The sequence below is a fragment of the Sprattus sprattus genome, assembly GCF_963457725.1.
Source record: "Sprattus sprattus genome assembly, chromosome: 12".
In the NCBI taxonomy this organism is placed as follows: Eukaryota; Metazoa; Chordata; class Actinopteri; order Clupeiformes; family Clupeidae; genus Sprattus; species Sprattus sprattus.
Window position 1 is genome coordinate 12,458,040 of NC_137910.1, and position 17,086 is coordinate 12,475,125.

The 17,086-nt window shown below is 43.6% G+C and overlaps 1 protein-coding gene across 1 annotated transcript; it reads right to left on the reverse strand.

The window, feature by feature from the left end:
• Positions 1 to 13,542: 13,542 nt before the first annotated feature.
• LOC308373326 (heme-binding protein 2-like) lies at positions 13,543 to 14,923 on the reverse strand (the record flags this gene model as incomplete). Its single annotated transcript, XM_080848776.1, has 4 exons — positions 13,543 to 13,717; positions 14,220 to 14,385; positions 14,548 to 14,674; positions 14,801 to 14,923. The coding sequence occupies 4 exons, from the start codon at positions 14,921 to 14,923 to the stop codon at positions 13,543 to 13,545; spliced, it is 591 nt and encodes a 196-aa protein (XP_080704902.1).
• Positions 14,924 to 17,086: the final 2,163 nt, after the last annotated feature.

Genomic DNA, 17,086 nt, shown 5'->3' on the forward strand with positions numbered 1-17,086 from the left:
TATTTATACTTACTATTTTCGCAGCCAAATAAGGCACTGGTTCGCTTGAAAAAAAAATATGCACTTGAGATTAGATCTTAGTTTTAGATGAAAATGAGCTAATGCACCGATTTTTTTTTTAAAGTTATATATAACTATTCCAAAGGACAAACTTGACAGTGAAATAAAATCCAAAGTTACGAGTGTAAATCAGTTTGAAGGCAGATCACAGAGACAAATTTACCCCTTTACCTGTGTGTGTTTCCTGATGTGGCTACAGATGGTCTGTCAGGCTGACTGGCAACAGGTCTTCACTCAGCTCCTCTTGTTCGGACGTCACAAAAATGCTTATTGTTGGAGAAACAAGTTTTATGACACAGTTTAAAAGGAAGATCACAGAGACAAAGGTACCCTTTTACCTGTGCGTGTTTCCTGATGTGGCTACAGATGGTCTGGCAACAGGTCTTCACTCCGCTCCTATTGTTCGGATGTCAAAAAAAAATGCTAATTGGTGGAGAAACAAGTTTTATGACACAAAGAGGTCAGGTTGGGGGTGGGTGAGTCAAGGGTAAGGGATATGTTACGGCATGGTCAGGGGCATAACTATAGGGGGTACAGCAGGTGCGGTCGGACCTGGGCCCCTGGGTCTTGGGGACCCGTAGCAGGGGCCCATAGACATATTTATGTCAATCAAAATTGTCTGAAAAGCCAAGACGCAGTGGCAAAAATACTGATGTACATATGCGGCCAAATATGGCTATAGGCTTAATATGTGCACGGGGGGAGGAGGCGTGGCGTTAGCGGTTAGTGACCTTTCCTGAAAGTTTCAAGTGTTAAAGGCTGAATATGTGCTGGGGGGTGAGGGACAAACAAGAAAAAAAAAACGAGCAGTGCGTAGCTGGAGATTGAATTTCTGAAGGGGTACGGGACTGTAAAATGTTAGGGAACAACTGCCTTAAGCCACTGACTAGGGTCTGTGATAGCCTGCACCTGGGCACGTCGTTACTCATTATGCCACTGGGCATGGTCATAAAAACAGCTAAAGCTTCTTGATAGGCATTTGATTTATTCCAGAAGTTATTTGTAGAGTGATTCAATGGGCTGTCCCACTCATTATCTGATTAATGTTATTATTATTATATTATAATGTAATTATTTTCAAGTGAGCCTTTTCGATACTTGTATTATAGTTCATGTTATAGTTCATAAAGTACATGTATTTCAGATGCTTGGCTTTGCTTTACACGGAAACACCAAAGTACCTTGGATGCTAAAGTAACCAAATCTTATGTCACTGCTTGTTGTGTAAGTGGAACTAATTTGCTAGAGCAGTTGAGATCAACGCACAGGGCTCACAGAAATTACATCAAGACAATAAAAACAAAATAAAATGTACCATCTGTACCCACCTTATTTGTTGGTTCTGAATGAGCTGTCACATGGAATAAGCTGTAAAATATGCAGGAAGCTACAGAAATGTAGAAATAGTTTCCCTTAAGAGGAAGACAGTCTATGGATGCAGAAAATGGCAAAAAACTTTCTCAATGTAATTTCTTCAACATTTTCTTGTGTTTCAGCCAGTTATATTTAATGTTCATATACTGTGTTCTCCCATCATTCAAATGGGCTGGATATGTTCTTTGGATTACGACTCTTTGACATTTGCCAATGAGCTAGGTCAGCATGTGACTCTTATTCATATCACACAGCAGAGCCTGATAGGAGCCATCTTATCTTACCTCTAAGTGTGATGCCTGAATGCAAGAATGCTGTTCGTGGTCTTCAGCTCGGCGTTCAACACCATCATCCCAGATGTCCTCCTCACCAAACTCACCCAGCTCACTGTGCCCGCCTCCACCTGTCAGTGGATCACCAACTTCCTGATAGACAGGAAGCGGCAGGTGAAGCTGGGTGAAATAACATCCAGCACCACTGATCTCAAAAAGAAACATGATAGCGCATCCCAAGGTATCAAAGTGAGGCATCGTGGTGGCCATTTTTTTGGGACCACTTTCCTGCTTGAGACCAATGATTATGACGGGCGATGAATATTAGATATAAGATATTTAATGAATTTGCATATTAAGCCTTATAGTAATTTCAAGTTTTCATAAACCTTGTTTTATAGCATGTTATATAGTTTGTGTTTGCTTGAATACAAATATTGAAACTTGTTCCTCTATCGTATTTTATTAGTGTTGATGATTAGAACCTGGCCAATTAAGGCTTAATATGCTAATTCATTAAATATCTTATATATAATATTCATCGCCTGTCATAATCATAAGTCTCAAGCAGGAAAGTGGTCCCAACAAAATGGCCGGCACGATTTTTCGAGTGGCCTCACTTTGAAACTGTCAGAAACCATGGGATGCGCTATCCAGTTTCTTTTTGAGATCAGTGTCCAGCACCCAGTCAGTCGGCACTGGTGCACCTCAGGGTTGCGTGCTCTCCCAACTGCTCTTCTCCCTCTACAGAAACGACTGCACCTCAGGTGACCCATCTATTAAACTCTTTAAATTTGCAGACCACACATCCGTCACGGGCCTCATCCGTGTTGACGATGAGTCTGCAGATAGGTAGGAAGTTGAGCAGCTGGCCCTGTGGTGGGCACTTAAGACCGTAGAGATGACAGTGGACTTTAGGAGGAGCCACCCAGCACTGCCCCCCCTCACCATACTCAACTGTACTGTGTTGGCTATAGAATCCTTCAGGTTTCTGGGATCCACAATCTCCTGGAACCTGAAATGGGAAACCAACATCGACACCATCATCAAGAAGGCCCAGCAGAGGATGTACTTCCTGCGCCAGCTGATCCTATTCTACACCGCAGTCATTGAGTCTATTCTTTGCACAGCCATCACTGTCTGGTTTGGATCGGCCACCAAACTGGATAAGCATAGACTTCAACGGACAGTCAGGTCTGCAGAAAAGATCATTGGTGCCAACCTGCCCACCAGCCAAGACCTTTTCACCTCCAGAGTCAGGAAACGGGCTGGAAATATCACTGCAGACCCCTTACACCCTGGACACAACCTATACCAACTCCTCCCCTCTGGTAGGCGCTACAGATCTCTGTTCGCCAAAACCTCCAGACACAAAAACTGTTTCTTCCTTCTCGCCGTCTCTTTACTGAACAGCTAACACACTATGGTATTGTGTAATAACCAATGTACAATTACTCCCTCAACCACATCTATTTATTTCACCCTTACTGCATAACCGTCATACTCATACCGTATAGAATTTATTTATTCCTGCACTTTCTGGACCCTCATCTTCTTTGTCTCAAGACTGTTACGGATTGCGGGTGGGTGTGTACCCTGTAAGCAAAATGACGTCCCCTAGACGTCCTGTAATGGTCTCTCTGAACGTTCTAAAAACGTAAATGTGTATGGTTCCCGTGACAACTTTAGGACGTTTTGCACGACGTTCCAAGACCGTCCCGAGGACGTTGCGGTGACAACTGGGAAACGTTTTCTATAGGTCATGGGGACGTTATGCAGGACGTTGCAAGCACCTCCCGAGTAGTGGTGGTTGAATCTGAGTCAATCGGATTCAAAGATCCGAATCCTTACATTCACCCATGAGTCACGAGTCCGTGGTCTCAATTAACCCGAATCTTTCGGTTCTGGCTGCTACGGACGACATTATTAAAACATTGCACGAATGTCATCAAACTATATATAACAACATTAACACATCCGTTTTTCATCTGCATAGTAACTTAGATTAAGCATAGCTATTGATATACGGACCCTGCTGCCAGCTGCGTGGTTGAATAAGAACTTCCTGTAGATAGAGCACATACACAGATCCAGATCCATAGACTGAGCGAATTCATGGGTCGGATTCGTATCCGGTTGAGTGAAAGACTAACTCAAAGGATTCAGGTGAAATGGGTCGGACTCGTATCCGGCTGGGTGAAAGACTAACTCAAAAGACTCAGGGGGAATGGGTCAGACTCGTATCCGGTTGAGTGAAAGACTAACTCAAAGGACTCAGGTGAAATTAAAAAGGATGCAAACATCGGAGATGTCGCCAACGTGACTGCTATCTGAGACTGATATAACGTTGTCGACACCTCCGATGTTTGCATACTTTTTAATATTCAAATATGTCCGACCCATTCAATATGAGTCCTTTGAGTTAGTCTTTCACTCAACCGGATACGAGTCCGACCCATTTCATCTGAGTCATTTGAGTAAGTCTTTCACTCAACAGGATACGAGTCCGACCCATTTCCCCTGAGTCTTTTGAGTTAGTCTTTCACCCAGCCGGATACGAGTCCGACCCATTTCACCTGAATCCTTTGAGTTAGTCTTTCACCCAAACGGATAGCCTACGAGTCCGACCCATTTCACCTGAGTCCTTTGAGTAAGTCTTTCACCCAACCTCAATTGATTGATACAGCAAGCAGGCCCGTCGTCAGATTCATTTTCTACGTTTGTAACAGCATTAACGCTACTTTCAGGCCGTGTTTAACGTGTAAGGTAGATAAGCTGACTTAAATCATTTGATGACTTATTTCAGTCAAAATCGACTGTAACTCGTCTGAACCAATTTTCTTGAAATTTGTTTATTGTAAACGTGACAATTAAATTATTAAATTAAGTAAGAATAAAAAATAAGTATCTATTCACAATTTCCGAAATAACATATTTAATTCTGATAAGCTGCCTAACCAGCCAAGCCTATCATGTTACAATTTGTTCAATGTATCTAGGCTTACTGTGTGTGTGTGTGTGTGTGTGTGTGTGTGTGTGTGTGTGTGTGTGCACTGCATTACAGTGGTTTGCTGGGAGCGTGCGCATTAGGCACTAGGGAGTGGGCTGCTGGCTCATTCAGCGACAAAATTTATACTGATTCAGATTCAAAGGACTCAACAGATTCGGATCTTTTTAGTGATTCACTCAAAGGACTATGAATCTTCTAAGTGAATCGAAATTCCCATCACTACTCCCGAGGGCATTGTGGTTACGTCTGGGGAACGTGTTTCTATAGGTCCTGGGGACGTTCTGCAGGAAGTTGCAAGAACGTCCTGAGGGCATTGTGGTGACATCTGGGAAACGTGTTTTAGACGTCCTGGGCACGTTATTCAAGGATGCACCGCGGACGTAGCAGGCACGACCGTTTTTGCTGAGCTAAATGAAGAAAATAAAATAATAATAGATCGCGGAGCCGTCATTTTGCTTACAGGGAGCACACACACACAAGTTCATTTATTTTACACATTTCATATGATATGCATAGACACATACACAGACGATTACGGGCATGGGAATTGAACCGTAAACCTTCCTATTACTAAACGAGACCGCTACCTACTGTCCTAACACTGTCTGATTACAATTGTGTCACTTTAACAGGTTTATCACAGTGTGAGACAGCCAACAAACTTAGTCTTTTTTCCGAGGGTTTGAGGAAAAGCATATTGTAGCAATCTCAGTCACTACGCATTGAGGGTTTTCCGTAATGATTACTTTTTAAATTAACATCCATGGCACATCACGGACGTGCGGGCAGGGAGGCAGAATAACTAGCCAAACTAAGAATGATGAAATAAAATAAATATGAATGCTTCTTTACTGATCTGTGCTATAAATGTAATGTCTGCATGATTCCAATACAATGCATACATAGGAAGGTGACCAAGTGTCTAGCTTTAACATATTGAGCTTTCCATAGGCCTTCAAAGATGCTGCAACAGAACGAAGAGCTCACCGGTCAAATTGTCTGATTGAAATTTCTTTAAAAATCCCGTCTCGCAAGCAGAATCTGGATTTGACAACAATTCTAATATTTAGGCCTATAAAGCAAACGTGCACTGCCCTTATTATGTTTTAAAGGAACAGCCTAATATGCCGTTAGAAAGTTATTTAACAACACGCATATGCTGCATTTTAAATAAAGCGCAAACCCTCGGTTTCAAACGAGGAGCGAACTGAGTGAGAAGGATCCAACATGGCCAAGCAGACTAGCCTTAAAAGCTTTTTTTCAGAGGCCAACTGAACTGAACAACAGTGATGAGGGTAAACCTTCTGACGAGGATGAACCTGTCCTGTAATACCTGCAGTGTTGCGCGTTTCCTTTTATTATAGGCCTACTGCGCGCCGAAGAGCCGCGAGCGGTATTGCAGACAGAGATTTCGAAAAATTATAGCACTCGCAGCATATTGAAAATTGGAGCTTTGAACTTAGTTCAAAATTTTGAATTATGAACAATGAACTGAGCAAGTTCATGTAGAAAGTGAACTTTCCAAACACTGAATACCTGACTCATTGAACAGAGCAATGACCATGTTGCGGCGCTCATTTTAACGCCACAGCAGGCTGCGCTTAAAGGCCACTTATTGACGCGCATCAGACATAAATGTTTTTGTTTCCCATTGTAAACTTAGGAAAATAAACATGTTGCATTCTAAACTACCTGATTATGTTATTATTTAAGCTATGCAGGCGGTCAGTTTTCTTCAATAGGCTAATTTAGAAGCAGAAATAGGTTAGATATTTGGCCGGCTTTTCATTAAAATGTCGGTCAAATGAAAAACATTTTTCTGGTTCAGAGAGGACCATCAGAGGACGTCAAGGGGACGTTTTGGAAGGACCAAATGCGAATGTCCCGCAGAGGACCACAGGTAAAGGTTATGGGGACGTTTTTAAATGACGTCCTGGGGACGTGTGCTGAGTGACCAAATTCTAACGTTCCTTAATAGTCCGTTTTAAGGCTCATGCGAACGTCACGCAGAGGACCTGCAGGTAAAGGTTACGGGGACGTTTTTAAAGGACGTCCTGGGGACATGTGCTGATCAAATTATAACGTTCCTTAATAGTCCGTTTTAAGGCTCATGCGAACGTCACGCAGAGGACCTTCAGGTAAAGGTTATGGGGACGTTTTTAAATGACGTCCTGGGGACGTGTGCTGAGTGACCAAATTATAACGTTCCCTAATAGTCCGTTTTAAGGCTCATGCGAACGTCACGCAGAGGACCTGCAGGTAAAGGTTACGGGGACGTTTTTAAATGACGTCCTGGGTACGTGTGCTGAGTGACCAAATTATAACGTTCCTTAATAGTCGGTTTTAAGGCTGATGCGAACGTCACGCAGAGGACCTGCAGGTAAAGGTTACGGGGACGTTTTTAAATGACGTCCTGGGGAGGTGTGCTGACAGACCAAATTATAAGGTTCTCTAAAAGTCCGATTTAAGACTCATGCGAACGTCACAGAAGGACCAAACGTAGACTTGCTACGAACGTCAACAACGTTCTGGTAACGTCCTCTAGCGAACGTTGAGGCGGGGACCAATTGGGGACGATTGGGGACCTTGCGAATGTCCTGTTAACGTCCTGGGGACGTTCCCTGTTTGCGGGGTAGAACTCAATTGCACGACTCAAAAAACAGCAGTAGATTTCAGAATAAACGTTTACTTTCCAAGTTTCGGGCAAGGGCAAGGGCAAAAGAGAAGTCATATACAGTCCAGGGTCAGCAACACAAGAAACATAAATAATTACTGTGAACACGGAGGAACACGGCGAAAACACGGAGGAGACAAAGAGATTCAAACACATAACAATTATGACGAGAACCCCAAGAGAGACAAGAATGCATGGACTATACACACACAACAGATAACGAGGGATAGGTGAGAACAATCAAGGCGGGGCAGACAATAAAACATAGGTGGACTTAACAAGGGGAATTAACAGGACACAGGACAAACCAATCAGACTAACAAACCGAGTGAGGATTGGGAACAGGTGAGGGGTGGAGACACGGACAACAACAAGAGGGCACATGGCATACACAAACAAACACAGGAAAGCACATGGCGGGAACAAGGAAGCACAATGACTAGACAGTGAAACAAAGATTACATGACAACACAAGGGAGACAAACTTAGAGACAGAACAGCAGAATAACAAGGGGAGGGCGTGAGGAGTCAGACACGCAGAGACAAAGGTAAACAATCACAAATGAAGAACACGTGAGAACAAGGGACACATACTAGGAAACAGGACAGGGACAGAGCACAGACCTTACAGTACCCCCCTGTAAGGGCCGGATGCCAGACGGCCCAAAATGAACCGAACAAGTCCACATAGGGTGGGTGGAGGGGGTCAAGAGCAAGTCAGGCAGGATAGGGACCAAGGGTCAAGCGACCAGCCGGGTGGACGGCCGAAGAGTCTGGTGGCCAAGCATGGGCAGAGTGTCTGGTGGCTGGCCTGTCAGGTGGCCGAACAGGGGCAAAGTATCTGGAGGTCGGCTGGGTGGGCCTTGTTTGTGCAAACTTACTTGGCCGATAAAACCTGATTCTGATTCTGTATCAGAAGCTTTCTCCTAGTTTAAACCTTGCTTCTGGCATCTATGTAGAGAATGTGGTATAACTGGATACGTTACAAAAAACACACACACACAAACGCACACACAACTGCATAACCATCATACTCATGCTGTATAGAATTTATTTATTCCTGCACTTTCTGGACCCTCATCTTCTTTGTCTCAAGACTGTTACGGATTGCGGGTGGGTGTGTAGAACTCAATTGCACAACTCAAAAAACAGCAGTAGATTTCAGAATAAACGTTTACTTTTCAGGTTTCGGTACACAGTAAGGCAGTCCAAGAAGCAGGCAAACAATCCAAATGGGCAAGGGCAAAAGAGAAGTCATATACTGTCCAGGGTCAGCAACACAAGAAACATAAATAATTACTGTGAACACGGAGGAACACGGCGAAAACACGGAGGAGACAAAGAGATTCAAACACATAACAATTATGACGAGAACCCCAAGAGAGACAAGAATGCATGGACTATACACACACAACAGATAACGAGGGATAGGTGAGAACAATCAAGGCGGGGCAGACAATAAAACATAGGTGGACTTAACAAGGGGAATTAACAGGACACAGGACAAACCAATCAGACTAACAAACCGAGTGAGGATTGGGAACAGGTGAGGGGTGGAGACACGGACAACAACAAGAGGGCACATGGCATACACAAACAAACACAGGAAAGCACATGGCGGGAACAAGGAAGCACAATGACTAGACAGTGAAACAAAGATAACATGACAACACAAGGGAGACAAACTTAGAGACAGAACGGCAGAATAACAAGGGGAGGGCGTGAGGAGTCAGACACGCGGAGACAAAGGTAAACAATCACAAATGAAGAACACGCGAGAACACAAGGGATACATACTAGGAAACAGGACAGGGACAGAGCACAGACCTTACAGTACCCCCCTCTATGGGCCGGATGCCAGACGGCCCAAAATGAACCGAACAAGTCCACATAGGGTAGGTGGAGGGGGTCAAGAGCAAGGCAGGCGGGATAGGGACCAAGGGTCAAGCGACCAGCCGGGTTGACGGCCGAAGAGTCTGGTGGCCAAGCATGGGCAGAGTGTCTGGTGGCTGGCCTGTCAGGTGGCCAAACAGGGGCAGAGTATCTGGTGGTCGGCTGGGTGGGCCTGGTTTGTGCAAACTTACTTGGCCGATAAAACCTGATTCTGTACCAGAAGCTTTCTCCTAGTTTAAACCTTGCTTCTGGTATCTATGTAGAGAATGTGGTATAACTGGATACGTTACAAAAAACACACACACACACACAAACACAAACACACACCGCAAAGGTTTAAATGTTTATTACCAACTTGCAGACGGGGACCCGGCTCTCAAGCAGAATATAAAAACACAGGACTAAAGACTAGGGTGTTTTGGTTATGTTACGACCACAGGTGTTGTGTTCTTTGTTTGTCACTTTCCCTCCCTTTTCTGTAGCTCCGCCCATGTGGTGTTCCCCTGATGGCCAGATGAGATGCACCTGACCAGATGAAATGCACCTGGCCAGGTGATCAAGCAGCAGATAAAGACTCCAGTTTCCTGCTGCAGTGGAGAGGCTTCTAGCTTGGGGACTGCTGGTCTTGCGGCATCTCATCCTGGTATTTTGTAGTGTCTTGATAGTCTGTCATGTTGTTTTTGTGTACTTGTTTGTAATAAATCCCATGGATTTGGTACTTTTAAAAGGTGTTTTAGTTGTTACTTTGGTCTGTGGTGGATTGTGTGTTCGCCCCATAGGGCCACTTAAGTTGTGGCGTAACAAATATGGGGGCTCGTCCGGGATTGAACATCTATGAGGGAGATGTGTAAGGCTTTTTGTGTGTAGCTAATGGCCTTTGTGTTGAGTAGTGGTCATCCTTTTGTTAGATAATTTGTTGTTTGCTTAGTGCTTGTGACTGGTAGTTGCCTGAGTGACCTGGAGGTTTGGAGAGCATCCTAATTAGATAGACGTCGGGCAGGACAATAGAGTCTTGCCACTTTGTTATTTTGCCTTTTTTGTTTTTGGTGGTATACCTGGACGTGGGTAGGTTTCTGAGTGTGGCAGTAGGCTTTGTATTGGGTCTGCTGCCTGCTTACAGAGCTCAACGTTTAAAGGAGCCTCCCGGGGCGCCACTGAATACTAGCTAGGAACATTAGCCATCTTTGTAGACAGGTTGGGGTGTTTTCTCTAAGGAGGAAATTCCAGTCATTTGCACTTTCACAGCAACGGGTCTATCTTTGAGTGGGTTGATATTTGTTATATGGTAATTTTGTCTTGTGCGGCTGTAAATTTGGAATTGTATGCGGAGTAATGACTTGTGATGTGTGACCTTTGAGAGGTGGATACTGCACTCCATATTGGTTGGGTCACTGTTTCGGTTGCAGCTTAGGTGTAAGCTGGCAACATTCTGTGTGTAATGAGTACTACTGTTTCGGTTGCAGCTTAGGTGTAAGCTGGCAACATTCTGTGTGTAATGAGAACTACTGTTTCGGTTGCAGCTTAGGTGTAAGCTGGCAACATTTTGTGTGTAGTGAGTACTACTGTGTGACCCATTTGTGAGTTGTGGTTGTTGCAATCCACGGTTGGTTGGTCCACTTGTGTGTTGATTCCCTTACATGTTTTAATTGCAGCTAATCAGTTGTGTTGTGCCCTTTTTGTTTGTGGGAGGTGGTCGCTCCAGAGATCAGTGGATCTTGGCTTGGAAGGCCATACCCACTACATAAGGTCACTTTGTGTTTCCATCCATCACGGTAACTTGTTTATGTGGTTGAAGACCACGTGGTGTCCATTTTGTGTAGTGGTGGTGGCAGTTCACTTCACTTGGGTCACTGTTTGGTTGCAGCTTAGGTGTAAGCCGGCAACATTTTGGTTTGTAGTGATGACTACTGTGTGACCTTTGTGGGTTGGTGGCTGTGGCACTCCACTTTGTGTTAGGCACCTATGTGGCTGTGTGGTTGTGGGAAGATGCATTAACTTTGTTTGGATTTAGTTTGTTCACCTCATGGTGGTAGCCATTTTGTCTTGTGGGAGTGGGACCCACTTTGTATGGCTACCTGTTTGTTCGGTTGCTATGCTTCCATTAAGTAGCAGTAGTTTTGTTGGCCTTTTTGAAAGAACTTAGACCTTGTTAGACTTTGTTTGTCATAACGGCAAGCTTTTTGATTCCCCTCTGACCTTAAGTTAAAACCTTTTTGTAAGAAGCAGTCCCTATCTTTATTTTTAGACTGCAATGATTAAAAATTTGTCACAATGAACTTGTAAGTGTTATTGTATGTGACTCACTGTATATTCATTGTTTTAAGGGTGGGGGTGTTACGACCACATGTGTTGTGTTCTTTGTCACTTTCCCTCCCTTTTCTGTTGCTCCGCCCATGTGGTGTTCCCCTGATGGCCAGATGAGATGCACCTGACCAGATGAAATGCACCTGGCCAGGTGATCAAGCAGCAGATAAAGACTCCAGTTTCCTGCTGCAGTAGAGACGCTTCTAGGTTGGGGACTGCTGCGCTATGTTCCATTTTCCCTACCTACCGTACCTACCGTACCTATACTTATACGCAGTACACAGTACACACTCACTAGGTACGCAGATTCTCAGCAGGTGAGTGCTGTTCCAGATCTAATACTCCATGGTGCACTTACCGGAAATTACGATCGCGACAAGCCCCGTGTTCGTCTTTTTCGAGCTGAGCGGCTCTGCCTGGGTCCGCCTCTTCCGCTACGTTGACAAGATGGCGGCCGTTGAGTGTGGAAAGTGTACCCTGGTTCCACACTCAGCGTTTTGACCGTTATGAGTACAGATACGGGTCCTTTGGGTATACTTCTTTTCGACGCGGAAATGGGAAATCGGAAAACGGAACACCCTACATACTCACACTAAGGATGGTAGGTACGGAGGGTATGGACAACGGAACAGAGCGCTGGTCTTGCTGCCTCATCCTGGGATTTTGTAGTGTCTTGATAGTCTGTCATGTTGTTTTTGTGTACTTGTTTGTAATAAATCCCATGGATTTGGTACTTTTAAAAGGTGTTTTAGTTGTTACTTTGGTCAGTGGTGGATTGTTTGTTCGGCCCATAGGGCCACTTAAGTTGGGGCGTAACAGTTATGTCTTGAGGCTATAGGGTCACTCTCACGCTTGAGTGCATGTCCTGCGGTAGATATATAGATAGTCTGTCTGAGCACAGTTATTTTGAACTAGAAAGTGCTTAGAAGGGATTATAATGTATACTTATACATGTAAACTGCACCCTGCACCTTGGTATCCTGAGCAGCACTATAAAATACAATTAATACTGCAGTGTGTCTGAGCCTAGTAGTGCACTAGTTGTTTCGACTGGACAGGAATTGCTTTGAGGAGGAAAGCAATCCACCATTTACTATTTGGTTCCATCTGCTGGTGTGAAGTGGTCTATGCTGGGTGTAGTACATCCATCCATGAGTTTATACCTCAAAGAAATGTTATTCAAACTAACATGATAATTATATCATTTTGAACAAACTACAGCCTACAGTCCATTTCAACTTTTTCCCAATGGGCAGTATAGTAATGTAGCTGGGTGCAGGGTGAGATAATGGACACGCTGAAGATGGTAGGAGGACCATCAAGGGTCAAACGAGGGGGTTAAATAAGAGTAGCATCACACTGGCCTCATTAGTAAGCAGAGCGGATTCCATATAAAAAGGTTAATAGCCACTGGAGGGAGTCACATCACAATCCATTACAGAGCTACAATCTTTTTGAAAGTCCTTTGTCAAGTCTTTTTTCCAGTTGTTTTACTTATATGTTTTATGTGATCAAGGTCAGCTGTGATATGACGTCAGCTCAGTATCAGTACGTCAGCACACACCTCAATGCTGATGTCTCCTAGGGAACTGATGAGCAAACACACAAAAGAATGTGTCGTGTCATTCTCTCCTGAGCTCTGTTCCAGGAAACGGTACATATATACATATAAAAGCATAAAGACATCATTTGAAGGAGATGTGCTTACAGTAACTATCCACATTAATGGGATGTAAAGAAACAATTAATTCAACGAGAGAACTCATTTTAGATTACCTATGCGGAATGACAATGCTATGCCATTGGCATTCATATGGAAACAGGTTTTTGCATGCATGAATAAGCTTTATCTCATTTTTAGTTTTCTTTATTTTCTCATCAACTCAACTTTTTACACCTGCTACAATTGTGTTCCCTACTCAACAAATCTAAACGCAACTCAACCCCAGGGTCACTTAGTCTGCGAAGATCCAGATCTCATTGTGACGGTTCAACAGTCGCAAGGGGGGGTCGTATCCTGCAACCACAAATCGGTCCGGCACGAAGCTCTTCCCCGCAGCCTCAATGGACTCCTTCAGCTTCTCGAGGTTCTCACGGCCATTAGTCTCTGTTGCCAACCCACCAAAACTCCTGATGAAGAAAAGGGTAAAACAGAGAGAAAGGCAAAGATGAGGTCACAGTGTTGAGGATGGAGGTAGTGTGTGCACTGGTGACTGTGAAAGTCAGGAAGTAAATGAATAGACAGAAAGATAAATAGGAGGTAAATAGACAGGTAAAGGAGAGAGAGAGAGCAAGAGAGAGAGACAGACAGACAGACAGACAAATACAAAGACAGAGGGAGGGGCAGAGAGAGAATATTTTTTCCTGTGTAACAGTGACGAGCCGTGACTGAAAGTCAGGATGGAAATTAATAGACAGAAAGATACATGGAATTAAAGAGACAGGTAAAGGACAGAGACAGACAGACAGAGAGACAGAGAGAGAGACAGACAGACAGACAGACAGCCAGACAGGTAAAGAGAGACAGATATATAGATAGATAGATAGATAGATAGATAGATAGCTAGATAAAGAATCAAAGACAGAGGGAGAGGCAGATCGACAAAAAACGTATCTGGGTACAGCTTCTTACCTGACATAGACCGTGGCAGCGGGCATGTCTGTCTCCCTGATGGTGGCATCGTCAGGTTTGGGAAGGTGAGTGCCAAAAGGGACTGGCCAGGACACAGACCCGTGTTTCTCATCACCATCCCCCTTCACTGAGATAATCGAAGGCCAGGGCAGGATTACATGCTCTTCTGTGCAATCACAGCAAGAGAACAGTCTCAGAACATTCAACTCAGATTTCAGAGCATTTTGGTCACATTTATCACCATGACATGTCAGTGAGTACACTGAAGGAGATAGTGTGTTCACATCTTTTCTTCAATAACAGATGTTATTAAGCAGATGACACATACTTTCCTCATTCTCTCCTTTCGTGTAATCACGGAGCTTCCAAATGGCTTTTTGGACCTCCTCCTTTGTAGAGATTCCAACATCCACAGTGATCCAATGAGAAGCATTATATAAGCGCTCCTCAAAGCCCTTGTTTGAAAATAAGAAAAATACATTTCATTTTTATGCCGGTTTCACAGGTCAAGTTGTTGTTTGAAAAGAATGACTCACACGATAAGATGTCTTCCATTGGTTATTATTGTAAATGATCTTTACCTCATAGGTGTCAACAACGCTGAACTGGGGACAGTCTTCTCCATGGCAGAACCAGGGAGCCTCCCACCCTTGGACAGGAACCATGAAGAGAGGGAACAGAGCTATGAGCCTCTGGAACGTCATGGTCACACAGGTTCCAGGAACACTGACCAAATCAAGTTGTGTTGCTGTAATGAATTATAGCGAAATGGGTTTTATTTTCATGGAATCATGACAAAATATCAGAGTCCCCTAAAACTACATTTATCAAGATATGATAAATAGACAATGATTTGTGCTCCATTTCTTCAATCTTTATCATCATTCTGTTTAAATACTAACCATTTTACTATTTTCAAAACAAAGTGCTGGTTCTCTTGAACAAAAAAAATAAAGCATGTACTTGAGATGAAATTAGGATTCATTAGGATATTTTATTTCAGCTTATGAAACATTACCATTATTGAAGGAGTACAGACTATCAGCAAACTTATTTGAAAACACGTGATCTTCCCAATAACCGCCCAGGCTATATACAATATGCTTTGAAAAAATATAAGAATATACATCAAAATATAAAGTAGATCAATTAGCTATCTGGCTTCAGTGGCAACAGGGTTGTTTGCCAGGCAAAAGGTTAAAGGTGTAGTTCGATTATAGCCAGTTCTACAGCCACAAATGTAATGACATGCTTGGCTTTGCTTTACACGGAAACCCTAAAGTACCTTGGATGCTAAGGTGACCAAATCCTTTGTCTCTGCTTGTTATTTAAGAGGGAATTCATTTGCTAGAGCAGTTGAGATCAACACACAGGGCTCACAGAAATGACATCAAGACAATAAAAACAAAATAAGATGTAGCATCTGTACCCACCTTATTTGTTGCTTCTGAATGAACTGTCACATGGAATAAGCTGTGAAAAATTCAGGAAGCTTCAGAAATAGTTTCCCTTAAGAGGAGGACAGTCGTTGGATGCAGAAAATGGCACCCAGGTGCAAGAAAAATGTTATGTTTCCTTGTGTTTCAGCCAGTTATATGTAGTGTTCAAATACTGTGTTCTCCCTTCATGCAAATGGGCTGGATATGGACACTTTGACATTTGCCAATGAGCTAGGTCAGCATGTGACGCTTATTCATATCACACAGCAGAGCCTGATAGGAGCCATCTTATCTTACCTCTTAGTGTGATGCCTGTACCAGAAACTTTCTCCTAGGTTAAACCTTGCTTCTGGTATCTATGTAGAGAATGTACTATAACTCGATATGTTACAAAAAACTGGAGGTTTGTGTGTCCAAGTGTGGCTGATTGCTTGTGTGTGTCTGCGTGTGTGTGTGCGTGTGTTCGTGTGCGTTTGTGAGTGTGTGTGTGTGTGTGTCCACATGCTTCCCCATTTTTAGGGTATCTTGAAGCATTTGCTTAAATGGCCTTTGAATTTATATGAACTCAAACACACACACACACACACACACACACACACACACACACACACACACACACACACACACAAACATAAGCACACCCTGCAAAGGATTAAATGTTTATTACCAACTTGCAGACGGGGGCCCAGCTCTCAAGCAGAATAGAAAACACAAGACTAAGTATTGGGGTATTTTGGTTATGTCTTGAGTGCATATCTTGCGATAGATAAATAGTCTGTCTGAGCACAGTAGTAATCTAGTTGTTTTGACTGTACAGAAAGTGCTTTGAGTAGGAAAGCAATCCACCATTTACAATTAGGCTCCATCTACTGTTAAGTAGTGGTGGGTCTATGCTTGGTGTAGTCAATCCATCCATGTGGTTATACCTCAAAACATTTATCATTTTAAATAAACTTTAATATAATTCATTTCAACATTTGATAAACGTTATAAGTGCCCCTCGTTACAGTATGTCTGAGTACATTTGATAAATGTTATGTGTTGATGTTGATGTTGAGACAGCGTTTCTACTATTAGTAGTTCAAAACGCACATGTATGTAATTTGTACACTGCATCACAGAGTATTTCACAGTGCTACAAAAAACAGCAGATGTCGCTAGTTTTCCAGTATTCAGTCCCTGATTCTCAAATCACCGAGTGCACGCGCGTGTGTGTGTAATAAAGAGCGAGCGAGAGAGAGGGAGAGAGAGAGAGAGCGCGAGAGAGCGCTAAACCACGAGTCAGCCACTCAGCCGAATCACTCCGTTGCACTTTACGTTTAAGAGCGGAGGTGCTTCAGCAGCGAGTCCTCTGCGTCTCTCCACGCGCGCACTACCGGGCCGCGCCTCCGTTAGGGTGGACACGGTATGGGGAGACATGCTCACTTG